This window comes from Siphateles boraxobius, unplaced genomic scaffold (assembly GCF_051911475.1).
Source record: "Siphateles boraxobius isolate OS27281-9 unplaced genomic scaffold, OSU_SipBor_1 130, whole genome shotgun sequence".
Taxonomy (NCBI): Eukaryota; Metazoa; Chordata; class Actinopteri; order Cypriniformes; family Leuciscidae; genus Siphateles; species Siphateles boraxobius.
The window spans coordinates 1,410,001-1,437,596 of record NW_027508734.1 but is presented as its reverse complement, the minus strand read 5'-3'; the positions used below and the strand labels follow the sequence as shown (position 1 = coordinate 1,437,596).

General features: G+C 38.2%; 1 protein-coding gene across 1 annotated transcript in view; it reads right to left on the bottom strand.

Annotated features, from left to right (window-relative positions):
- Positions 1 to 4,510: 4,510 nt before the first annotated feature.
- Positions 4,511 to 27,596, bottom strand: part of supt16h (SPT16 homolog, facilitates chromatin remodeling subunit) — a 33,138-nt gene continuing 10,052 nt past the window's right edge. The window contains exons 8-24 of the mRNA XM_077227433.1: positions 26,949 to 27,039; positions 26,732 to 26,805; positions 25,073 to 25,185; positions 24,814 to 24,879; positions 23,841 to 23,939; positions 23,253 to 23,368; positions 21,775 to 21,928; positions 21,155 to 21,282; positions 20,539 to 20,801; positions 16,426 to 16,544; positions 15,646 to 15,884; positions 14,958 to 15,033; positions 14,075 to 14,244; positions 13,285 to 13,414; positions 10,227 to 10,359; positions 8,071 to 8,145; positions 4,511 to 5,195 (exon numbers count right to left, since the gene is read on the bottom strand). Coding sequence (XP_077083548.1) covers positions 5,089 to 5,195; positions 8,071 to 8,145; positions 10,227 to 10,359; positions 13,285 to 13,414; positions 14,075 to 14,244; positions 14,958 to 15,033; positions 15,646 to 15,884; positions 16,426 to 16,544; positions 20,539 to 20,801; positions 21,155 to 21,282; positions 21,775 to 21,928; positions 23,253 to 23,368; positions 23,841 to 23,939; positions 24,814 to 24,879; positions 25,073 to 25,185; positions 26,732 to 26,805; positions 26,949 to 27,039 — 2,153 coding nt within the window. The 3' untranslated portion in view covers positions 4,511 to 5,088. The remainder of the gene's footprint in view (positions 5,196 to 8,070; positions 8,146 to 10,226; positions 10,360 to 13,284; positions 13,415 to 14,074; positions 14,245 to 14,957; positions 15,034 to 15,645; positions 15,885 to 16,425; positions 16,545 to 20,538; positions 20,802 to 21,154; positions 21,283 to 21,774; positions 21,929 to 23,252; positions 23,369 to 23,840; positions 23,940 to 24,813; positions 24,880 to 25,072; positions 25,186 to 26,731; positions 26,806 to 26,948; positions 27,040 to 27,596) is intronic.

Sequence of the window (27,596 nt, the reverse complement as noted above, 5' to 3'; positions counted from 1 at the left end):
AGTTTGGCTGTTAATTACACGACGACAGCGTGCAGCAGGAGATTTAACAACAGAACATGGGACTGTGATCGTAAATAAAACAGGATAGTGATCCGAAATACAAACGTTACAGATTTCATTTACATGAACACACAATCCATGAGACAGCACAAGGTCTAATGTGTGTCCCTTTTCATTGTTGGGCCAGACACCGATTGAGTGAGATTAAAAGAGTTTAGAAAATTTAAAAAGTCTTTCACCATAGGTTTGTTTTCACAGCATAAGTGTAAATTAAAATCACCACAAATTATAAAATGGTCATAGTTTAACCTGGTATCTGCTACAAAACCAGCAAACTCTTGCATAAAATCTTTGTTGAATTTCGGTGAACGATACACAACTGCACACAGTATGGGCAGGGAGGAATTTAATTCAAACAGCTGCAGCTCAAAACTAGAGTAGGTGACAGACGCAGACAGCCGACACTGGAAGGTGGATTTAAACACAGTGGCAAGTCCTCCACCTTTGCCAGTGGTCCGAGGAGAGCTAAAAAATGTACAGTTTGGAGGGAGGAGCTCAGAAAAGGGAGCGGACTCACCAACATGAAGCCACGTCTCGGTCAGCAGCATAAAGTCCAATTTGCGGGTTGTAAAAAAGTCATTCAGCACAAATGTTTTGTTGGTCAGTGATCTGACATTAATCAGGGCCATACGAAGAGTTAAGTCCAAGCTGTCTGGTATTGAGGCCCGCTGCAGTGAGCGCAGATTAGCCGAATTCACACCACGTCGACAGTCCGGCCGAAGTTTCCTCCCAACGCCGGGTTTTCCCAGCCCGGTGTCGGCCCCCAGGGCACCGCGTCACGCCGCGAGGAAGGCGGAACAGCTTCGGAGGAGCAGCACCCGAACCAGACGCTGTCACTAAGGCAGCAGAGGCCCGGCCCACCAGCAGACGCTGTGAGGCCAAGTCGGCAGGAGAAAAGCCCACCAGACCCCGGCAAACGGGCCGGGGAAGACAGGTCGAATCCATCGCAGGCGCGCGTCCTCCGAACCCCGGCAGCCACAGACAGCGGGGCGACAGCCGCCCCCGCTGCAGAGGAGACGAGGACGAGGCACATCCAAAGACCCCAGGTAAGCCTTGAGGCGAGCAAGCACTCCGGCACGCTTTCCACGTCTCCTGTGGCGCTTTTTTCGGCGAAGATCACACGGGAAACAGCGCAGGTAGTCTGGGATGTTAGATAATCATGGGGGGAGGCCTCCAGCCTGTTCTCCCAAGCCATCCGTAGACAGCCCCAAGCCCTCACAGGACGCTCGGATGTCAAACAAAGTTTCGCGATTATAAACGAGAAGGCTAGTTACATCCCGGCAGCAGAAACACAGAAATAAAACAGCAGCAAACAAAAGACAGATGCAGCGTGAAGCTGGCTGACGGCTTGCCCAACACACTGGCGCCATCTTGCCCTTACACACTGTTCACCGTTCATTACTCAAATAAATAAACCTTCAACATCCCCTAAAAATGTCATTTTAGGTGACACTTATTTTGAAAAATCATATATTACATTCCTCATATTTGTTGGCTCCAAATCTAATTGCTTGTGTTTTCCCTGATTTGTAAGTTGCTTTGAATAAAGCAGAGGCTAAACGCATGCAAATGCGGTGAAGCCTGTGGTCAGAATTATGAGCACAATATTCAGTTTATAAAAGATAAACAGATATCAGGCCAGTTATAAAAAGCCATAATCTGCTCTAATCATAATCATCATAACTGATGGATGTGATCAAACTCCACTTATTGTGTTTTAGTAGATGGCCATTGCTGTGGAAATACTGTACTAGACTCATGCAAACCAAGCTTGTTTGAATCTGGATTTGACTAATAGAGCGTGTGATGACCAGCCTCTGTGACTAATGCATCTCTTACACGCACACACAGTATTCCAGTACAGATGTGTAGGAAATCATGGTCAATTTATACAGTTAATGCCATTATGAAAACATATAGACCCATAGAAAGACGCCACTGGCCAACACACTCCCAGAAGAGAAGTTTCCATGTTTGGCTTTTTAACAATGAACCTATAGATACCAAATCTAAAGGCATATAGGGTTCATGTACATTTCGTGACAGAACATCCAAAACAATGCTGTGTTCTGGGCGTAATGTGCTTGTTGTTGTGTGTGTGTAGCCTATATATGATGGTATTTAACCCAGCTGAGAACTCCGTAGACATGGCAAAGCCTCAGAATGGGAGTAGGGACTCTATAGCGCCACCTTTTGACTAAAGTGGGAAGCTGGTTTGTACAACTCTGTACATATATTGTTCTCATTGAGCCGGACAACTTTCTAATTTAGAGTCATTGACTCTGATCAACAGGAAGTCAGATATTTATATCTGGAGTGGATTTTTTTTTTTGTCATATGATTCGCACCAAACTTTCTCAACATGATGCCAACTGCAAACGTGTATTGGATATGCTGAACGGTGTTGTCCGGGAGAGGGATTAAAGGAAGGACAAAAGGGAAACTGGAAGCCTCACAGATCTTCGAAATTAACTATATACCATTTTACTTCTATGTAAAACAATGCAAGTCATGGATAATTGTTTGAAAGGTATGATTTAGTTTATGGCACTTCAATGGAATCCGAATATTTTATAGATCCGTAAAAAAAGATATAAAGGTATCCAAAATACAACTTACAATGCATTTAATAATATACATTAAATACAGTTTATAATGGCTATTATTGTTCAATAAATAATATTTTATATTATAATGTTGGCGTATCTAGAAGAGGTCTGATGGGGGTTTATCGGTGTTAACTTTGAGTGAAAAGGTTGTATTTGTGTTTTTTTTAATGAAATTTCATATACAGCAGTCGAGATTTGAAGTGGATCAAAACCTTTCATCAAAGTTATAGAGGAATCTTGAACAACACCGGTTCTTGCCTTACGACAACTTTAATGAACTCTTTTTGATCCACTTCAAACGTTAACTACTGTAATATTGTATTTCAAATAATTCAAGCTTTTTTCCCCAAGAACCGTAAATATGGCTGTGTTCAAGGGATTTCCCGGACTTAAATTTCAAAAAGTCAAATTCAATGTATGAATGTCTTTGTACGAACCCTGCTTCATGCTGTGCAAATACACACCGCTGAAAAGGGGCGGAGCTTCACAAGGTCTATATAAAGAGCAAATTAAATACTAGTAAGACATGAAATTACAAAAAAAAAGTATAAATAAATTGGGCGTCTGGTACGTCCTGTGTTAGTTGGGAAGGATTTGCACGCATTTATAGTGTTCATCATGTTTTATTAACAGTTCATGCTAGTTTGGGGTATTCACCAGTGGAACTGGCTTCTATAACCTTCTTCATGTGTTATTTTCTATATTTTTGATGACTGTGGTGGATAACTCACTAACTTTATTGTAGGAACAGAAACTAGTTTGGGACTGTTATTTAATAGCCTTACCTTATAATATTTATTCATCAGTGTACTTTAAATAATGTTAACTAATGAACCTTATTGTAACTACATTAGTTAGCATGAACTATTAATGACCTGCACTTATACTTCATTTATTAATCTTTGTTGATTTCAACATTGACTAATGTTATTACGATATTAGTCAATGCACTGTGAACTAACATGAACAGCTGGATTTTTATTAACTAACATTAACAAAAACAGTAACAAATGCATGTCATGGTTAGTTCATGTTAGTTAATACATTAACTAATGAACCTTATTGTAAAGTGTTACTGTATTAGTAATATTCTTACAATTTAAGTGTATGTTAATAATAGGGGTGCAACGGATCAAAACTCACGGTTCGGATCGTTTCTCGGATCAGAGTCACGGATCGGATCAGCAAAAAAAAAAAAAAAAAAAGGCCTCATGTCTGCACCTATAAACACACCGATAGCGTTTGTGATGGCGTTAGCCCGGTCTGATTGTGCAACGAGGGGCTGGTTTAAATGCCGCGGTGATAAGCGGTTGTTGAACAGCCTTCGTTTTCACTCCGGTCAGTGAAACACCGGGGTGATGTCGCTTCAAATGCGTGGCCATGCTCCCACAATGCCTACACACGTCACGGGTTTATCCACTAACTTCTTTCCTTCATCATTATATTTGACAGGGAAGCCAAAATGCTCAGGGGATTTAAATGGCGCGGGGCGTTCAAGCTCCTCCGCTCGCAATGACCACGCTGTGTGTGGACTGACATGCGCACAAGCTTTTTTTCCATAAATCAATCCGCGGATCACGTGTGTGCCGAACTGAAGATATTGATCCGAACGGATCACGGATCAATGAAGATCTGTTGCACCACTAGTTAATAAAAGCGGTACGGTGCTCGTGCGCGTCAACCATTTTTGAAAATTAAATTAGCTTTGTTTAAATTCCTAAAAAATGTGGGTCACGGTTTAATGACCTCGACCAAACCAGTCGAGAACCACGTCAACAGAACACTGATGTGACGAGAAAACCCTTGACCCAGAAATAAGGTTTAAATGATAAACAAACAAGTTTTTTTTTTATTTCACTTAACTTTTATTAAAAAAAAAGAAAGGAACTTTTTTGATTGAACAATACAAGACTACCAATCCAGAATGAGCAAAAGAGTATTAAAGGGAAAACATAAGTGTATGTTTACAATGTGTGTATGTGTGTGTGTTTGCGTCCCCTCGAATTAGAAAAACAGAAAAAGCACAAAGTGAATCATTATGTGCTAACATAAAAGCCATGAACTATTCAGAAACGAGCAGGACTGGCGAGAGCGAGAGAGAGAGAGAGAGAGAGAGAGAGAGAGAGAGAGAGAGAGAGAGAGAGATGAGCCGGAAGGATGAGTGTTACTTAAACACCAACACTACGTCACATCTACGCTTCAGAACAGAGCTCACGCGCGCACACACACACACACACCTGAGGGATGCAACGCAGGAAAATCCACGTCCATCCGCTGATATGAAACCCACTGTCCTACAGCACACACCAGCGCTGGCCGACGCCATTTACATCAGACAGTGTGTGTGTGTGTGTGTGTGTGTGTGGGGGGGGGGGCAGTAAAAGAGGATTGTGGGAAACGTGTATGTGTGTGTGTGTTTTTAATGTCGCCTCTTCTTCTTGCTGCTGGGCGGTGGAGCTGACGAACGGCCTTTCCTCTTCCGGTTTGTCGTCTCCTCTGTGTCCTCATATTGACTCTCTCGATCAGCTGATGGCAACAAGCAAAAAACACCAATCACTGTGTTGTGTAGTGTGATAAAGATGTGTGAATTTTTTGTTGTTTTTTCATGCACTGTAAATTTTGGGCTGATTTATATGGAAGTTTGATTCCGCCACAGAATAAAAAATAAAAACGCTAATTGCGACATCTTACAATTCTGACTTATCTCAGAATTGTGATATAAAGTCATAACTGCGTGATATATATTGTCAGAATTAATTGCGTGATATAAAGTCAGAATTGCCTGACAAAGACACAATTGCGTGATAGTCAGAATTGCGCGATATATATATACACATAGTCAGAATTGCGCGATATATATATAGTCAGAATTACGTTATATATATATAGTCAGAATTGCGCGATATATATATATATACACAGTCAGAATTGCGTGATATATATATATAGTCAGAATTACGTTATATATATAGTCAGAATTGCGCGATATATATATACACAGTCAGAATTGCGTGATATATATATAGTCAGAATTACGTTATATATATATAGTCAGAATTGCGTGATATATAGTCAGAATTGCGTGATATATATAGTCAGAATTGCGTGATATATATAGTCAGAATTGCGTGATATATATAGTCAGAATTGCGTGATATATAGTCAGAATTGCGTGATATATAATCAGAATTGCGTGATATATAAAGTCAGGATTGCGTGATATATAGTCAGAATTGCGTGATATATAAAGTCAGGATTGCGTGATATATAGTCAGAATTGCGTGATATATAAAGTCAGGATTGCGTGATATATAGTCAGAATTGCGTGATATATAGTCAGAATTGCGTGATATAGTCAGAATTGCGTGATATATAAAGTCAGAATTGCGTGATATATAATCAGAATTGCGTGATATATAAAGTCAGAATTGCGTGACTTATATAAAGTCAGAATTGCGTGATATATAAAGTCAGAATTGCGTGATATATAAAGTCAGAATTGCGTGATTTATAAAGTCAGAATTGCGTGATATATAAAGTCAGAATTGCGTGATTTATAAAGTCAGAATTGCGTGATATATAAAGTCAGAATTGCGTGATATATAAAGTCAGAATTGCGTGATATATAAAGTCAGAATTGCGTGATATATAAAGTCAGAATTGCGTGATTTATAAAGTCAGAATTGCGTGATATATAAAGTCAGAATTGCGTGATATATAAAGTCAGAATTGCGTGATATATAAAGTCAGAATTGCGTGATATATATAGTCAGAATTGCGTGATATATAGTCAGAATTGCGTGATATATAGTCAGAATTGCGTGATATATATAGTCAGAATTGCGTGATATATATAGTCAGAATTGCGTGATATATAGTCAGAATTGCGTGATATATAAAGTCAGAATTGCGTGATATATAGTCAAAATTGCGTGATATATATATATAGTCAGAATTGCGTAATATATATATATAGTCAGAATTGCGTGATATATAAAGTCAGAATTGCGTGATATACGTATATAGTCAGAATTGCGTGATCTATATAATTAATAATAATTTGTTACATGTATATAGCGCTTTTTCTGGGACCAAGTCTGGTACTTGAAAGCGCTTTACATAGAAGGAGGAATCTCCTCAACCACCACCAATGTGCAGCTCCACCTGGATGATGCGACGGCAGCCATATTGCGCCAGAACGCCCACCACACACCAGCTTACTGGTGGAGAGGAGACAGTGATGAAGCCAATCAGTATATGGGGATGATTAGGAGGCCATGATGGACAGTGGCCAAGGGGCAAATTTGGCCAGGATGCCGGGGTTACACCCCTACTCTTTATCGAAGGACATCCTGGGATTTTTATGAGCACAGAGAGTCAGGACCTCGGTTTAACGTCTCATCTGAAGGACGATGCTCTTTGACAGTATAGTGTCCCCGTCACTATACTGGGGCGTTAGGACCAAACAGACCACAGGGTGAGCGCCCCCTGCTGGCCTCACTCACACCTCTTCCAGCAGCAACCTGGTTTTCTCAGGAGTCTCCCATCCAGACACTGACCAGACTCAGCCCTGCTTAGCTTCAGTGCGCAACCAGTCTTGGGCTACAGGGTGATATGGCTGCTGGTACAGTCACAATTGTGTGATATAAATATATATATAGTCAGAACTGCGTGATATAAAGTCAGAATTATCTTTTAAAATGTTTTATTCTGTGGCGGAAACAAGCTTCCATAGATTTGTCTATTCAGATTAGTGGAAAGAAAATACCCAAAACACACAATTAAGTGTTAAATGTTTAAATGGTAAGCGTTGAACACTTAAAAAATGAAGTGTTAAAACGCATTGAACTTCTATTTGAGTCTGTAGATTTCAATTACAATTCATATCATTAAAGGCTCAAATCGAGTTTTCCAAACTCCTCTGACAGAGGGAAACACTACTATTAATAGTGTTAAGCTTAATAATACTACCACATTATAGTTTTTATTACTTCAAATAAGATTAATATTAATTTATCTAAAGAACATTTTATTCCTAAAACTTTTTTTTCTTTTTCTGTTTTTTTACAGTATTGATAAAGGTGATAAAAAGGAATTTTGAACTTGGCTTTATCCAAAGTTTAGATTTCTGTTCTGGAAATGTGTGCAAATTAATGCATATTTAATTAAATAACGCATCATTCGCATATTTAAACATAACATTCGAGAAAACTCGTAATACAAAACTCGTCTTAAATGTACTGTGATTGATTAACTAGGGAAGAATAGCGATATCTATTATTCTACATTTTTACCCTAGTATTCACATGTGCCGTCTTGCCAATACATATCGCTATAACATAACTCACAAATCCTCCAGGAAGTGACATCATTCTGGAGGGAAACGGTAGATTGAACTCACCTTTCCTGGCTTCCTCCTCCAGTTCGTCCCAGTCTTTCCCACTCTCCTCCTCGCTGCCCAGTGACGCGCTGTAATCTGAGATCAACAATCACATGATCACTCAGACAACCAATTACACAGGGTTCGTACAGACACTGTAAAATGAAATTCCAGGACTTTCAACGACTACAATCAGAGATTTCACTTATCAAACAATATCATTTTTATCTTTCAAGTTCTAAAAAAGGCAAACAGATAAATAAAAATATACTAAGAAAACAAAATGGTACGAATGCACACTTTTTAAAGTCAAATTTAAGGCTTTTTAAGACCTGAAGAAATCAAAATTAATACCGTACATTAGGGGTGTGCAATATTGACAAAAATATATCTTGATATTTTCAACGTTTTGTTGATAATAATTAGATGATATTTTACTGATTGTGTTTTTGTGCTGGTGCCATGGCTGGTTTAGGCCTGTTTTTAACAGCAGACTCACAAAGATATTCATATTTTTCATATTCTATGCAGTGGTCAGTTCACAGCAGTGACAGACATTATTTTTTAAACATAATGTGCAATATTTGCCACCTTAAATTGATTTCCAGGGGCATTTTCAACTATATATGGACATTTTTTCTAAAATTATTTAGAGTTATGCATCACCTTTTATGTCAAATACTAACATTCAAAATAAATTATGCAATAGTACTTAATAACACAATAATTGTACAGTACCACGGTTACCAGTCAAATTAAATCATTCAATCAAAATCCATCTTTGCAGTGCAGAGGTGACACAGAAGCGGCATTAATATATTTACACTCCATTTACAATTGCATAAATAAAGCTATGAGAGTTTCTTTTAAAATCAATAATCCATATTTAAATATGAAATGATTTCTAATTTTAACGGTTTTAATTAAAGGGTACTTTAAATATGAAACTAAAACCGCCATTAGGCGACGGCAAGTCACACTCGCGGCAGACGTTATTCTGCCGCGAGTGTGATGCGAATTGTCACGTGAACAACCAAATCCACAAAGATAGAATAATAAAAAATAATACGTACGCTAATTAGATAGTTTTAATTTGGAAAACATTTAGATATGTCTAAGTCGAAGTGTCATCTAAAATTTAAGACCTTTCATAAGTAGAAATAAGACTTTATAAGACTTTTTATGGCCTTATATTTTAAAAATCTAATTTAAGACTTTTTAAGGATCCGCGTGCAATAACTGTGGTAACTTTAACCATTGAAAGGATACTGAAGAAATCGCTTTCCTTATTCAAACTGATTTTTGTCCCCATTAATTATGATGGACCTGAATTATGAAAGCTGTATCGTATACTTGGATATTTATATGAGCAATATCACGTTCATAGCCGTGCGAAACGTCTCTATATCAGACGGACTGAAGCGTTCATTTTTTCATGAAAATATTGTCTCATCGAAAAAATGAAGCAGTAATTTCTCATATATTGTCTTTCAATAATTCAAGCACTCTGTAACATTCAAGTAGCTCTGCATAAATACAGCAGCTTTCAAGGGATTCCAGGACTTACATTTCAAAAAGTTTGAACGCCTCTGGAGTGACGCAAGACTCGCTTGTTGAGACTTTTATTTTCGACAGCGCTCACATTCTCCGTGTTCATTACTTTACGATCTGTCTAACGGTCCTAATACGTTACTAGATAGAACTGTGACACATAGAAAGTTATTAGCGTGTGCTGTGTTTGATATCCAGTGTTGCTGAGCAGAAATACATAATCATGTTTCTCTCGGTCTCCTCAAAGTCACGTAGGATTTTCTCCTCAGCGTAAAGGCTAAGAGCTTCATCTATTACTGTTTTACATGTTCGTAGAGATAGTTTATGGAGTAAATAAAAAGCTAAACAGACAGATTACAGCCTATATTTTTAAATGGCAGGTTCTGGTGTTTTGCGTGCGTTCGGTCAATCAGAGAACACTAACGCCACTGTAGTTCCTATAGCGCTGGTTTAGACCGACTCTGAAGTAGGAGTAAATTAGTTCCTCAAAAGGAGGTTCTAGAACTGAAATCGTTTCTAGTTCCTGCGGTGCGAACAAACACGCAAAACTCCGGGAACTTTCTCCAATAGTTCTGGGAACGAGGAAAAGAAAGCCCCTATTGTAGCAAAAGTGAACCTAGCCTTACCATTACAGGAGTCCTCGGTCTCAGAGGAGTAGTCTTCATCACTGTCCTCCTCCTCCTCCTCCTCCTCATCAGCCGAGGGGTTGAAGGTCTCGTCCTCCATCTCAGACTCAGAGTCGTCCTCCGCTCCGCTTCCCTGAGACACACGGCATAAACACCAACACCGTTAATAACCGCACAAACAACAACACTGTTAATCACCACAAAAAAACTCTTTTACATTAACCCCCAAAAAGCATCTTTTGCGCTAACCCCCAAAAACCTCTTTTACGTTAACCTTCAAAAACCTCTTTTGCGTTAACCCCCTAAAAATGTCTTTTGTGCTAACCCCCCCAAAAAAACACTTTTGCGTTAACCCCCCAAAAACGTTTGCGTTAACCCCCAAAAAACGTATTTTGTGTTAACCCCCCAAAAAAAACCTTTTGCGTTAACCCCCAAAAAACGTATTTTGTGTTAACCCCCCAAAAAAAACCTTTTGCGTTAACCCCCAAAAAACGTCTTTTGTGCTAACCCCCCCAAAAAAACACTTTTGCGTTAACCCCCAAAAAACGTTTGCGTTAACCCCCAAAAAACGTATTTTGTGCTAACCCCCCCAAAAAAACCCTTTTGCGTTAACCCCCAAAAAACGTCTTTTGTGCTAACCCCCCCCAAAAAACACTTTTGTGTTAAACCCCAAAAAACGTTTGCGTTAACCCCCAAAAAACGTATTTTGTGCTAACCCCCCCAAAAAAACACTTTTGCGTTAACCCCCAAAAAACGTTTGCGTTAACCCCCAAAAAACGTCTTTTGTGCTAACCCCCCCAAAAAAACACTTTTGTGTTAACCCCCAAAAAACGTTTGCGTTAACCCCCAAAAAACGTATTTTGTGCTAACCCCCCCAAAAAAACACTTTTGCGTTAACCCCCAAAAAACGTCTTTTGTGTTAACCCCCCCAAAAATTTTTTCCGTTAACCCCCAAAAACCTCTTTTGTGCTAACCCCCAAAAACCTTTTGCGTTAACCCCCCAAAAAACTCTTTTGCGCTAACCCCCCAAAAAACACTTTTGCGCTAACCCCCAAAACTTTTTATGTTAAACCCCAAAAACCTCTTTTGCGTTAACCCCTAAAAAAACTCTTTTGCGCTAACCCCCTAAAAACGTCTTTTGTGCTAACCCCCCAAAAAAACACTTTCGCGTTAACCCCCCAAAAAAACACTTTCGCGTTAACCCCCCAAAAAACACTTTTGTGCTAACCCCCCAAAAAAACACTTTCGCGTTAACCCCCCAAAAAACACTTTTGCGCTAACCCCCCAAAAAACACTTTTGCGCTAACCCCCCAAAAAACACTTTTGCGCTAACCCCCAAAACGTTTTATGTTAAACCCCAAAAACCTCTTTTGCGTTAACCCCTAAAAAAACATTTTTGCGCTAACCCCAAAAAACCTCTTTTGCGCTAACCCCAAAAAACCTCTTTTGCGTTAACCCCGAAAAACCTCTATTACGTTATCCTTCAAAAACCTCTATTACGTTAACCTTCAAAAACCTCTTTTGCGTTAACCCCCTAAAAATGTCTTTTGTGCTAACCCCCCCAAAAAAACACTTTTGTGTTAACCCCCAAAAAACGTTTGCGTTAACCCCCAAAAAACGTATTTTGTGCTAACCCCCCCAAAAAAACACTTTTGCGTTAACCCCCAAAAAACGTTTGCGTTAACCCCCAAAAAACGTATTTTGTGCTAACCCCCCCAAAAAAACCCTTTTGCGTTAACCCCCAAAAAACGTCTTTTGTGCTAACCCCCCCAAAAAAACACTTTTGTGTTAACCCCCAAAAAACGTTTGCGTTAACCCCCAAAAAACGTATTTTGTGCTAACCCCCCCAAAAAAACACTTTTGTGTTAACCCCCAAAAAACGTTTGCGTTAACCCCCAAAAAACGTATTTTGTGCTAACCCCCCCAAAAAAACACTTTTGCGTTAACCCCCAAAAAACGTCTTTTGTGTTAACCCCCCCAAAAAAATTTTCCGTTAACCCCCAAAAACCTCTTTTGTGCTAACCCCCAAAAACCTTTTGCGTTAACCCCCAAAAAACGTTTGCGTTAACCCCCAAAAAACGTATTTTGTGCTAACCCCCCCAAAAAAACCCTTTTGCGTTAACCCCCAAAAACGTCTTTTGTGCTAACCCCCCCAAAAAAACACTTTTGTGTTAACCCCCAAAAAACGTTTGCGTTAACCCCCAAAAAACGTATTTTGTGCTAACCCCCCCAAAAAAACACTTTTGCGTTAACCCCCAAAAAACGTCTTTTGTGTTAACCCCCCCAAAAAAATTTTCCGTTAACCCCCAAAAACCTCTTTTGCGCTAACCCCCCAAAAACCACTTTTGCGCTAACCCCCCAAAAAACACTTTTGCGCTAACCCCCAAAACTTTTTATGTTAAACCCCAAAAACCTCTTTTGCGTTAACCCCTAAAAAAACTCTTTTGCGCTAACCCCCTAAAAACGTCTTTTGTGCTAACCCCCCAAAAAAACACTTTCGCGTTAACCCCCCAAAAAACACTTTTGCGCTAACCCCCCAAAAAACACTTTTGCGCTAACCCCCCAAAAAACACTTTTGCGCTAACCCCCAAAACTTTTTATGTTAAACCCCAAAAACCTCTTTTGCGTTAACCCCTAAAAAAACTCTTTTGCGCTAACCCCCTAAAAACGTCTTTTGTGCTAACCCCCCAAAAAAACACTTTCGCGTTAACCCCCCAAAAAACACTTTTGCGCTAACCCCCCAAAAAACACTTTTGCGCTAACCCCCCAAAAAACACTTTTGCGCTAACCCCCAAAACTTTTTATGTTAAACCCCAAAAACCTCTTTTGCGTTAACCCCTAAAAAAACATTTTTGCGCTAACCCCAAAAAACCTCTTTTGCGCTAACCCCAAAAAACCTCTTTTGCGCTAACCCACAAAAACCTATTTTGCGCTAACCCACAAAAACCTATTTTGCGCTAACCCCCCAAAAAATGCTTTTGCGTTAACCCCCCCAAAAAACGTATTTATGTTAATTCCCATAAAAAACCTTGTTGCTGCTCACAGCAAGACGTCTCACCTCACTCTCAGGGTCGAGGAAGGACCAGCCGCCCTGTTCGAAGAAGCCCTCGGGGTCGTCCACTATAGTCTTCATGATCTTGGTCCAGTTCAGAGACTGGACGCCCTCGGTGTACTTAATATCACACGAGCTGCACACACACACATTCACTCTGTTAGCATTAGCGATTTACCGATACAGTTTTTTAGATGGCAGATGCCGACATCCTCTATATTGGCTGATATGTTTAACTTAAAGGTGCACTGTGTAATATTTAGCAGGATCTGTTGACAGAAATGCAATATTTCAGTGGTGTATAAAGACCTTGCATAATGACCCGTTATGTGTTTATTAGCTTAGAATGAGCCGTTTCTGTCTACACACACCGGGTGTCCTTACATCCACATGTTTCTACAGTGGTCCTGAATGGACAAACGTGCTTCAGAATTGAAGAACGAGTTGTTCTATCTACAAAGAAGCTACTAAAAGAAAACACTGTGATTATTAGTTACTTGTTCATCACTGTGTCAACAACATATCGTTTTACTGAATAATCAAGTAAACCTAATTTCTTAATTTATCTTCATAAAGAAACCTCATTGTTTAACTGGCTACTGTCTCAGACGACGACATCAACAGAAGTTACGGTGGCCAACAGGAAGTGATTGCAATTCGCAATCTCACCACTAGATGCCGCTAAATATCACACACTGCACCTTTAAAGATAGTAAATAACATGAAAACTGCTGCAAATAAATGCATTTACTTTAAATGTACATCCATGGTGACACGTTACTAGTTAAAATCTTACTTGAGCCACTCTTTGATGGGATCCAGAGAGTTGACGGGCACGGCGTTGATCATGGTGACTTTCTTGTTGTAGTCTTTATAAACGATGACCACGTCGAAGTTCTTGAGGTGGAACTGGACTCGCTCGAAGTGAACCAGCTCTACCTCGTCGAGCGTCACCACGAACGGAGGCTGCGAGAGAGAGTCGGGTCGTGAGAACGGGTGTGTGTGACTGTGTGTAGGGTGTGTGTGACTGTATCTGTTAGGGGTGGAACGGTCCAGCTTACCCCACGGTTCGTCACTCATATGATCGCAGATTAACTGCTAAATTTAACCATCATAGAGTGAAAGTTTATCACTTGGACAAGTTTTGTCTTGCCAATTTACACATGCAAACAATTTTAAATGCAGAAAAAGAAGAGGCGAAAATAGGGACTTAAAGAGACAGTAGCCTAATATTCCTGCTGTCGTCTGTGTCATTAATGTTAATAGTTTCATCTTTGTTAAAGCTGTATTTGCTTGTTCACTGTAGAAATTAAAACAAGTGTTAGTTTGCATTTTAATTTCTGTACCTGAATACTACTGTTAGACTTTGTAACTTTATTTAGTTGTCAATTTAGTATTCATCTCTGCTTGTAATTTGTGTGTATGATATGTATTTTATTACTGACTGTTCACTTGTTTTTAATAATGTTTGAACTCTATAGGTTAGGCTAGTAGCTCTTGATGTAGTATTGTATTGATGTAGCATCTTCAAGTGAGCTTATATACGAATATATATCTTTTTTTTTTTTTTGACTGATCTAAAAAACGATCCGATCCGTGGCTCAAAAACCGTAAATGATCCGAACAGTGAATTTTGAGATCCGTTCCAGCACTACTGTGGGTCGTGTGGCGAGACTCACCCACTCGGTGACGTTGCAGAGCGAGCTGGACGTGGGCTGCAGTAAACATGTGCTCCTGTAGGGGGCGCCCTGGAACCTGGAACAGTGGAGAATAACGGCTCAAACCAGGAGAAACTGGGACAAAGCTGATACACTGGGTATCGTTCACTAATAAGTACATATTTTCCTGTGCATATCAATACGAATAAACTATCTCATGAAAACGTTATACTTCATGTACGTATGCACAGGAGTTTGTTCTTAAACTTTATCCAATGTTACAGCAAAACCATCTCTATAGAAGGGCTTTTTGCATAAACCTCACTTTACAGCCTTTTGTCACTTAACAACAAGCACTGCTTTCATTTGCATTCTCTCTCAGAGGTTTTGCGTCCCCGTGGCAAATTTGGCACGAAACTTGTTAAAACTTCAGTTAACTTAAACGTCTGCAACTTTTGCGTTATCCTGATAAACTACATTGAGTTAAGCAAAAAAATAACAAAAAACTAATTTGTGTTAACCCTCAAAAAGCCTCATAGATGTAACCCCAAAAAATATGTTGCGTCAAGAAAAACAAAACAAAATTAAGTAAAAAAAACTCTTGTGCATTAAGCCAAAAAGCCTAGCTTGTTTTAACCCCCCTCCCAAAAAAACATAATTTGTTTGTGCTTTAACTCCAAATACTTTGCATTAGCTTTAGCTCCCTCACCCGAGATCTCTGAAAGGAACCTCAAACTCCAGCTCTTCCTTGGTGAGAGACTCGACCTTCTCGATGAAGTTCTTGAAGGCGGATTTGAGTTTGTGTCTCATCTCTCGCTCCATCTGTTCTGCGTAGAGGTCGTCGCGGTCGTGCATGTGCTGGTGTTTGCCCAAATCTGTCGTGATCTCGCCCACCTCTGTGTAGAACTGCACGTCTGTGTGGCGCTTCTTACCGAACATGATGGCGTTCTACGACAGACACAAAACTGCGTTAAATTCAGTCAATGTATTGAGAAACAGAAGGACAAAGAATACAGAAAATATTAAAACAAAAAGAATAATAAAAATACAGAAAATATAAAAAATACAGAAAACAAAATAGTTTAAAATACAGAAAATATACAAAATTTAAAATACAGAAAATATAAAAAAACATTATTAACAGAAAATATAAAAAATACAGAAAACAAAATAATTTAAAATACAGAAAATAATATAAAAAATACAGAAAATATATAAAAACGATTTAATACAGAAAATATAATTTTTTAAAACAAATTAATAAAAATACAGAAAATATATAAAATTATAAAAAACAGAAAGACAATATAAAAAAATTTTAAAAAGAGAAAATAGAAATTAAAAATACATAAATTATAAAAAATAATTAAAAAGAACACAGAACATAAGTAAAAATACAGAAAATAAATTAAAGAAAAATACAGAATATAAAAAATCATTAAACATTAATAAAAGCTACTAGTATCCCAATGACAGTAAAATCCCGCACCTTCAGATGGAAGTGCAGCACAATGATCATCTCCCCGTCGCAGGGCTGGAATACGGCGTGTTTGATGTTGTTGTAAAGGATGTCGACTTTATCTCCGCGTACTGACGTGAAACGGAAACCTGGAGACGCCAAGACATTGAACTTTATTTGATAGATTAATACAATTGTGAGATTTATTGACTAGCTTGTTAGGAGACAATTCTTCCAATTAATAGGTTACATTGTAATTATACCTGCGCAAATATACGTACAATCCAGGGCTGCACGATATTGGAAATAAAAACTGACATCACGATATTTAGTTTTTCTGTGATATACATTGCAATATGAAGAAAAAGTAAAGTTCACCAAATGACTTTAGCAGTATTTGGAATAAATAAAATAAATAAATTAATTAATTAATTAATAAAAACTCTTTTTTTCCAGCTTAAATTTTTGGGTGATTTTATTTCTTTGAGTGTGAACCATCTTTTTAAGACTGAACTATTCGGGATTTTTTACAGTTTTACTTAAAAATAAAATAATTTTTGTTATTTTTATTCAAATGCTAAATTAAATAAAAATATATTGTAATATTGTTACTGCTGTACTGTAAAATAACAAATTAATAAAAAGAGGATGTTATAGTATAACTGTAAAATTACAATACTAATATTCACATCTTAAATTCTTCATTTTCAATTGTGAAACCATCAGACTTTTATTTTGACGGGATGGATGTATAAAACTGACAATCACAACAAACCATATGGATTTTATCGCGCTATATGGTGCAGCTCTAATACAATCGAGTATCAGCATTATCAGTTGTTAAAAACCCACATTAAAAAGGCAAGTTCACCCAAAAATAGCCCATGATTTACTCTCCATCAACTCATCCTAGGTGTATATGACTTTCTTCTTTCAGACGAATACAATCAGTTATATTTTAAAAATGTTCTGGCTCTTCCAAGCTTTCCGATGGCAGTGAATGACTGTTTCTGTTTTGAAATCCATAAAAGTGCATCTATCCATCATAAAAGTGCATCTGTCCATCATAAAAGTGCATCTGTCCATCATAAAAGTGCATCTATCCATCATAAAAGTGCATCTATCCATCATAAAAGTGCATCTATCCGTCATAAAAGTGCATCTATCCATCATAAAAGTGCATCTATCCATCATAAAAGTGCATCTGTCCATCATAAAAGTGCATCTATCCATCATAAAAGTGCATCTGTCCATCATAAAAGTGCATCTATCCATCATAAAAGTGCATCTGTCCATCATAAAAGTGCATCTATCCATCATAAAAGTGCATCTATCCGTCATAAAAGTGCATCTATCCGTCATAAAAGTGCATCTATCCGTCATAAAAGTGCATCTATCCGTCATAAAAGTGCATCTATCCGTCATAAAAGTGCATCTATCCGTCATAAAAGTGCATCTATCCATCATAAAAGTGCATCTATCCATCATAAAAGTGCATCTATCCATCATAAAAGTGCATCTATCCGTCATAAAAGTGCATCTATCCATCATAAAAGTGCATCTGTCCATCATAAAAGTGCATCTGTCCATCATAAAAGTGCATCTTTCCATCATAAAAGTGCATCTATCCGTCATAAAAGTGCATCTATCCGTCATAAAAGTGCATCTATCCATCATAAAAGTGCATCTGTCCATCATAAAAGTGCATCTGTCCATCATAAAAGTGCATCTATCCATCATAAAAGTGCATCTATCCATCATAAAAGTGCATCTATCCATCATAAAAGTGCATCTGTCCATCATAAAAGTGCATCTATCCATCATAAAAGTGCATCTGTCCATCATAAAAGTGCATCTATCCATCATAAAAGTGCATCTATCCATCATAAAAGTGCATCTATCCGTCATAAAAGTGCATCTATCCGTCATAAAAGTGCATCTATCCGTCATAAAAGTGCATCTATCCATCATAAAAGTGCATCTGTCCATCATAAAAGTGCATCTGTCCATCATAAAAGTGCATCTTTCCATCATAAAAGTGCATCTATCCGTCATAAAAGTGCATCTATCCGTCATAAAAGTGCATCTATCCGTCATAAAAGTGCATCTATCCGTCATAAAAGTGCATCTATCCGTCATAAAAGTGCATCTATCCATCATAAAAGTGCATCTGTCCATCATAAAAGTGCATCTATCCATCATAAAAGTGCATCTATCCATCATAAAAGTGCATCTATCCATCATAAAAGTGCATCTGTCCATCATAAAAGTGCATCTATCCATCATAAAAGTGCATCTGTCCATCATAAAAGTGCATCTATCCATCATAAAAGTGCATCTATCCATCATAAAAGTGCATCTATCCGTCATAAAAGTGCATCTATCCGTCATAAAAGTGCATCTATCCGTCATAAAAGTGCATCTATCCATCATAAAAGTGCATCTGTCCATCATAAAAGTGCATCTGTCCATCATAAAAGTGCATCTTTCCATCATAAAAGTGCATCTATCCGTCATAAAAGTGCATCTATCCGTCATAAAAGTGCATCTATCCGTCATAAAAGTGCATCTATCCGTCATAAAAGTGCATCTATCCGTCATAAAAGTGCATCTATCCGTCATAAAAGTGCATCTATCCATCATAAAAGTGCATCTGTCCATCATAAAAGTGCATCTATCCATCATAAAAGTGCATCTGTCCATCATAAAAGTGCATCTGTCCATCATAAAAGTGCATCTGTCCATCATAAAAGTGCATCTATCCGTCATAAAAGTGCCATTATAAAGCTTGGAAGAGCCAGGACATTTGTTAAAGGGTCACTTCACCCATTTGCATTAAGGTTTGTATTGTTAGAAACCCAGTCATATATTATAATGATGGTGGAATTTTACTTGTTTTTTTCTGAGATGGGAGAAAAAAGGATTTAAGTGTTTTACTTCCGTCCTATCGTGACGTAAATATCGTCATTTTGCGTCACGATAGGACGGAAGATAAATTTCATTGCATATTAAGAAAACTACAGCCGTTAGCTCATTATTATTCAAGAGCGTGGGACCCACCCACCCCACCGGCCTATTACAGATCAGTGGGTGGGACTAAACTATTAATCTGCCATCTTGCTTGGAAGACAGCAAGCTAAGCTAGCAAGCGCTCAAGGAGTTAGATTTACCATAATGCCTGAATTTACGACACACGATATGGAAGACGAGGATTTTGAAAATCTTTTGCTCGAAACTGATGTTCGTGGCTATTTATACGAGCCACAATATAGCGAAGAGCAGCTGAGGCTGATGGAGGAACAAGAGGCGGCGGCGTCGGCCGCCGCAGGAGACCAGCCGGCGCGGACGAGAAGCCCGGGCTTGCTCGCGCTGTAGCGAATTGGTGGTGCTCGTGCTGTAACTGTGCGCCTATGGACCCCGAGCTAGAGTCTGTCTGCTGCAAAGAATCTCTAAAATGCCAATTCCTTCTAGAAGAAATGTCAGAGGCAGACACGGACATGGAGTGTTGTGTTGTGACCCATCCGAGTTTCGCACCGCATATGGACAGAGGCGTCCTAGATACTCTCCTACTCTCTCGGTAGGGCATGAAAACTTACTTTTGGACCTTTCCTTGAGGTGACTGAACATCCCGGTACCATACAATAGTTCACCATTTCAAAATAAATAGTAAGAAGGAATAAATCAAGAATGAGATTGCAAATGATTTTCAAACTCAAGTGGTAACTTTAGCTAGCGTAAGTTAATGCATTCTCGTATAGGCGGGTCACGCATAGGCGGTGTTCTGGATTAGTGGGAGTGGCTTCTGGAGCTGTTCAAACGCGTTGCATTGTGGGAAATGTGGTTTACCAAACTAATGCGCTATAAAGTTATTTTCTGTCATAACTCGGTCAAAAAGGCACCAAATTTGAAAATTTTGACAGATTTCGAATACATATATGACCCACTTTCAATGAAGATCAAGGTTCCCAGGGGTGAAATGCTCCTTTAATATAACTGATAGTATTCGTCTGAAAGAAGAATGTCATATATATATATATATATATACACACACACCTAGGATGGCTTGAGGGTGAGTAAATCATGGGGTGATTTTCATGTTGGGGTGAACTATCCCTGTACCGCAGCTCTGAAGCCGCCCCTCACCGTTGGTGTGCGCCTCGAGCGAGCCCTGCATCCTCTTCTGGGCGATGTTGGGTCGGATGTAGAGGTCTTTGAGTTTGGGGTTGCTGCGGTTGAGGTTGATGACGAGCGAGTCCTGCTTGACGATGCCCTCCTTCTCCTTCTCCTCCGCCTCGCGGGTCTTGTAGCGCTTCTGCACCTCCTTGATGATGCGGAAGGCGTTCTGCAGGTTTGTGGAGGGAACCGAGTGATCGCCCGGGGACTTTAGGTTAGACGCGCGGTACGTGCTAACACAGGAAAAGAGCCGCGTGTTACAGAGAAACTTCAATGTTGTTCGTAAGGTCATGCTTAAAGTCAAGTCACCTTCATTTATATTGATAAAAGCGCTATATAAATGGATTCAAACAGCTTTACAGAGATAATAGGAGATTACAGTAACAGAGATTGTTCAGGCTTTACAGCGCATACTAAATGAGGCAAGGGTGTCGAGTTACATTCAAGATATTTTTTTCCAAGGAAAAACATACAAATGTGTCATTTTGGTGATTAAAGATGAGTTTTAAGGGATAAAATTGACCACGGGGGACTTTAAAAGATTTTTCGAGCAATTTATACACATTGTGTTTCATGAATCTCTTACATCTCTTTGACAAACGTGGCCTCGGGGTTTGGGAAGATGTTGCCCTCGTGACGCCCCAGCGAACTGCCCGGCACGAAGAAGTTTATCCTCAGATAGGTGTAGTCTCCTTCTACTGACATACTGATGTTCTGCACACACACACACACACACACACACACACACACACACACACACACACACGCACACGCACACACACGCGCACACACGCGCACACACGCGCACACACGCGCACACACACACACGACTCAGATGAGGCCAAAACACGGGCCAGACTCAATCTTCTTCAGCAAAAACAATTCAGATAAAGCAGTTCGTAATATTTCATTAATATTGTTATTTCATATATCGGTAACACTTTACAATAAGGTTCATTAGTTAACATTAGTAAATGTATCATTAACTAACAATGACCAATACATTTGTTACAGTATGCATTAATATTAGTTAAATTAAAATACAGCTGTTCATTGTTTTTTCTTGTTAGCTCACAGTGCATTAGTGTTAACAAATACAACCGTTGATTTTAATAACGTATTAGTAAAATGTTGAAATTAATATTAAGGAAGATTAATAAGTGCTGAAGTACTGTTCATTCTTAGTTGATGTTAAGCGAGAGTTACCTTGATGGTGGCGATGTGAAAAGGCGTGGCGATGCCAAACACGGGCATGATGACCGTCTCGTACTTCTTATCGATGAAGATCTTCATGTCTCTGATGTCCTTCTCCCGGGGCATCTGGGAAACGTTCTTATACGACACATTGGACTTTCTGGCTCTGAACGGGGAACATTAGGAGAGAAGAGCGTTCACAGCGATGCTGGCTGTATTTAAATGTACTGAAGTTCATTACATGACATTCAGATTCAACATTATAATAGAACACATTTTATAAAAATCAACTTAAAAATTGCATTTAAAAAAAATATCATCAAAATGAAATAAGCTGGACAGGAAAAGTTAAGTATAATTTTAGGACTTCGGCTCATTTTGTGTTATAAGGTTAAATGTAATTGTGAGAAAAGTTAGTTTTCTATCTGGTTCCATCTCACTAAATAAGTTTGCCATGATGAAAATCATTGTCTCATGAAATAAAAAATTGGCCGGACCGAAAACAAACGTTACTGACATTTCAATAAATGAGCATAAATATATATAGTATATATGAGCATATACTATATATTGACTTATCAGCTTCACTACAGGACATACAAGATTCAACACTATAATAGAACTCATTTTATCAAAATTCAACTAAGGATTTTTTTTTGTATATTTCACAATTCCGTAATATTATTTAATAATTTCCCTCATTTACTTGTGAGGTGGGGGAAAAAGTTCGTTTTTCTGGTTCCATCTCACTAAATAAATTTGCCATGATAAAAATCAGTGTCTCGTGAAGTTAAAAATTGTTAACAAGTTACTGCCATTTTCAATAAATGACCGTAAGTCAATTCAGTTTTGACACCTTGTTTACTCGACTTGGTCAAGAAGGGTAAACGCATCTTTTTCCCGCCACAGGATTTACATCAAATAATTTGTTATTTTGTAATTCCTGTGTTTTACGGTGCAGTTTGTGATTTTCTAGCGGCATCTAGTGGTGAGGTTGTGAATCGCACCCAACAGAAGTTACGGTGGCCGACAGGAAGTGATGTCGTTGTCTGAGACAGCAGAGAGTAGCCAGTTAAGCAGTGAAGTTTCTTTACAAAGATAAATTAAGAAATTAGGTTTACTTAATTATTCAGTAAAACGATGTTATTGTGAATATTATTGTCGCTTGTTCATCATTGTGTCAGTTTAGCTAGCTTCAAGAACAACAACAGTGACGAAACGCGTTTGTCCGTTCAGGGCCACTGTAGAAACATGTGGATGTAAGGAGACCCGCGGTGTGTGTGGAGAGAAACGGCTCATTCTAAGCTAATAAATACATAACGCTTCATTACGTAAGGTCTTTATACACCACTGAAAACATAGTTATGTATATAATATTGCATTTCTGTCAACAGATCCTCCTAAATATTACACAGTCCACCTTTAAGTCAAACTAGTGTGACCTATAGAAGCGTTGGTGTGTGTGTGTGTGTGTGTGTTGTAAATCTCACTTCTGGATCTGCTGTCCTCCCTTCTGCTCCGTCAGCCGCCGCTTGGCCTCCTCGTTCACCTGATTGGCCAGTTCCTTCTGATGGGCCCGCCTCTTTTCCTCAGCCGTCATCTCATTCTGACCAATCAGACCACAGTGAACGTGAGCGCACACACACACACACACAGGTGAATACAGTCAAACTAAAATCGATTCAGACACCAGATATAATTTGTGATAATTTTCACTAGTGTGTGCAGGACTCTATAGTTCATTTCTGTAAGTGAGAAGAGCAAAATAAAGTAAACTGTGACATATTAGACACAAAACTTATTTATACAGTGGACTAATGTATAAAGATTCTTCTTTAATAACTAATGAAACTTTTTATAGCACAGACTGAACAACATGAAGCATTGCTTGGTGATTGGTTGAGCTAAACTGGTATTATCTAATCGTGTAGTTAAATTTAACAGCTGACAGATATTCAACATAATTCTTGTCATTTAATACAATTTTCTAAACTATAGTGAATAAACAGTGATAATGTGAGTAATGTTGAAGGTGTGTGAATAGATGATGGTTATGAATAATAAACAGAAGTAAATACCCTGGTTCTGTCGGTCAGCAGGGCGGCGCCACGAGCTCCTTTACCCAGCAGCTCATCGGCATTATTATCCTCTTCCTCATCGTCATCTTCGTCATCGTTCTAGAAGTGCACACAGAAAACAGTTTAAGTTCTTTCCCATCTTTATTTTTTCAATACAAAGTTGTGAATATTGCATAAAATAACTGATTTCACGTCTTGTTGGTTTCCATCCAACATTTTTTTATCGCAATATTTGGTACAATGTATTGAATTTGAAAGATGTGAGAAATGTGGTTACATTTCTATTTATTTATTATTTATTGATCAAATCTAGTAATTTAAAGGTTAATAAAATAAGAAATTGCATTAAAAAAAGTAGAATATTATCAAAAAGGAAATAAAATAAGCTTTCAGGACAAAAATAAATGAAGTATAATTTTAGGGCTTCGGGTCATTGTGTTACACAGTGCGCGGGAAGGATGAAGGTTAAATGTAATTAACTAAATAAGTCCTTCAAAGTTTGCCATGATGAAAATCATTTATGAAATTAAAAATTGGCAGGACCAAAAACAAACAAGTTACTGATATTTTCAATAAATGACCGTAAGTCAATTCAGTTTTGACACCTTGTTTAATTGACTTGGTCAAAAAGGGTAAACGCATCTTTTTCCCGCCACAGGATTGACTTATTGTGTTGATGTTGCACAGTAAAACACTTGTGCCGCTACTGAGGAGTGATACGGGTAAGGTTAGGGGAAAGGTCAAAATCATGCATGAACACAGTAAGTCCATTGTATCAAATTATTAATTTCAATGTTAATACACAGTAGTTAAAGCCACTTAATATAAAGTGGGACCCAAAATTTGTATAAAAATAAAAATACATGGATGGAAGCATATCTAACAAATCGCAGTCAATCGCGTAATATCTTGTTTTTAATGCATTCATAAGGAGTGGGATTTTGACGTTCTCAAACTGAAACGAACACGTTACCTTTAGGAAAATCCCAACGTTTTTAATCTTCTTCTTGACCGGGGTGAGGATGGTGGCTTGATCCTCCTGCGGACACACACATGATTACAGGAACGGTTAAAGCGATTCGCTCACAATGGCTCATTTCTATCCCGGCAACAAGAAACAGGTGAACAGCATAACCCGCCTCATTGATCTGTTTATTAATCATAACCCGCCTCATTGATCTGTTTATTAATCATAACCACACTCATTGATCTGTTTATTAATCATAACCCACCTCATTGATCTGTATGGAGTCTCCAATAAAGAGGGCGTATTTCTTCTGCTCGTCTTTCTTCCCTTCTTTGTTGATCAAATCAGCGAGTCCCAGACTGACACTGAAAACCATCCCTTCACAAACACACAGGCATCAGTTAGCGCAAACATGCGTGTTTCAGAGTAAAGCGCAGCGACTCAGCGTCTCAGAGCCTCGCTCATAACGTGTGTTTGTGGCGATGGATGCCGTGTGTTGCGTCTTCAGACTTGCTATGAGAAACACTTATAAACAGGCTGTTGTCAACAAGAGAGAAGTTAAAGGCTCCTGCCAAAAAAGCTAGAAGGTTTAATGTCTTAAAATAAATAAATTAAGACAACCATTAGTATGGAAATCTACAGGTTACAGTAGACAGTATTTAAATAATAATATAAATTATTCAATATTATGGATGGATTGGAAGATTGAATTGATGAATGGATGTATTTCTATGTCCCCATTTATTCAAGTTTGCTGTGCTTGTTTTTAGTGCCGCACGATATGACCAAAAATTGAGATATGTATTTTTTTCTCTCAATATAAGAACATAATATTAATAATTTAATTTTACAGACAAACTGAAGATAATATCATTTTTAATCAGAAGAATTGCTAGTAGAGTTTTTGATACACAAACAAAACTGTACATTTTGAACATTACACACAATAATACACTTGTCGAACAGCATCATGAATCTTAAAAAAAAAAAGCTAAATTAATACTATTTAATTACAGGAACAAAATATTTGAATGACAACGCAAAAGAGTAAGGGTGCTCCGATCAGGATCACAGGAAGATGCGACCACCGATGCCCATATATTTGACTTATGTAGAGTTATAGTTATTTATAGAGATGCTCCAATCAGATTTTACAGACATTCACTCAGTCCTGAAGATGGAGATCGCTCCTGAAGTGACTCTTGAGGGGGGATTTATTATTTGAGGGGGTGCATTTTTAGACATTTTCAAAAAAAAAAGTATAATTATTCCACCTAAATGGTTAATTTTAGTTTTTACAATAGCTTACACACAGCACAAGGCTGATTTATAACTCTGAACTGAATTCACAAACAAGACGAGTAAACAGTCAGTAATAAAATAAGAACAAATAAACAATTTACAAGCAGTAGCACAAATAAATAAAATAGAATAAACATACAGATTAAATACACGTTTTTTTCAGGTAGGTCTAACGTTTGTATTGAGGGAAGAAATACTAAAGAAATTTAATAAGGAATTAAATGTAAAACTTCTTCCCTGAATAAATTAAACGCAGATTAATCCTTAAGGTTACAAAAGTTAGTCATTAAAGAGCAGTGAGTGTCATTAATGTCATTCAGACAATAAGAGACAGCAGGATTATTAGGGTGCTGTCACTTTAAGACCGAATGCACGGATCTAATATACTGTTACACAACCCTCTAAACGCACACTCATCAAAACGATCATTTTGTACATACGTGTGTGTGTGTGTGTATTGACCATTTTAGCGCAGTTGTGTATTCCGTGCTGTTAGTTTTGCGTGTCTTTATGCGTCTTCAGCATGAGATCGGTTTATGAGCAAACTTCCCAGAGCGATTATCAGCTGACCAATCGAAGCACCCCAACACAATACAGATGAAGTATTCACACACACACTCACCTCTTTTCAGTTTGAACTGATTTTTTGCGTTCAGCACGAGCGATCCTTCCCTGAACTCAATCCCCATGGCGAACCTGCAGCACACACACACACACACACACACACACACGTCAGTCACACACCGATGCCCTGATCGAGGCTCATTTCTCACGCTTCGTATTGAACATTTACAGTGCCAACAAACACACAACACATCCCGAGGGTTTCAGACACAAACCCGAGGTTTTTCGTGAGCTTGCTGACCAGGTCTGGTTTCTCTTTCTTCACGAACTCCAGGACGGTGTTGTAGGCGTCGCAGAGCTTCACACCTGACGGACACACACACACACATACAGATTAAAACACTCCTCCTCACACACACACAAACGTATTCCTTATTTTCTGGAATATTTACACTACCAGTCAAAAGTTTAGGATATGTACGATTTTTAATGTTTTTAAAAGAAGTCTCTTCTACTCACCAAGGCTGCATTTATTTGATTAACAAAAAAAAAAAAACTGTAATATTGTTCAATATTATGACAATTTTAAATAACTGTTTTCTATTTTTATATAATTTAAAATGTAATTTATTCCTGTGATCAAAGCTGAATTTTCAGCATCATTACTCCAGTCTTCAGTGTCACATGATCCTTCAGAAATCACTATAATATGATGATTTGATGCTCAAGAAACATTTATGATTATTATCAGTGTTGAAAACAGTTATTTACATTTTTATTTCAGGATTTTTTGATGAACAGAAAGTTCAAAAGAACAGTATTTATCTGAAATGAAAGCTTTTGTAACATTAAACACTACCGTTTAAAAGTTTGGGGTCAGTAAGAATTTCTAAAATAAATAAAATTAATCAATACTTTTATTC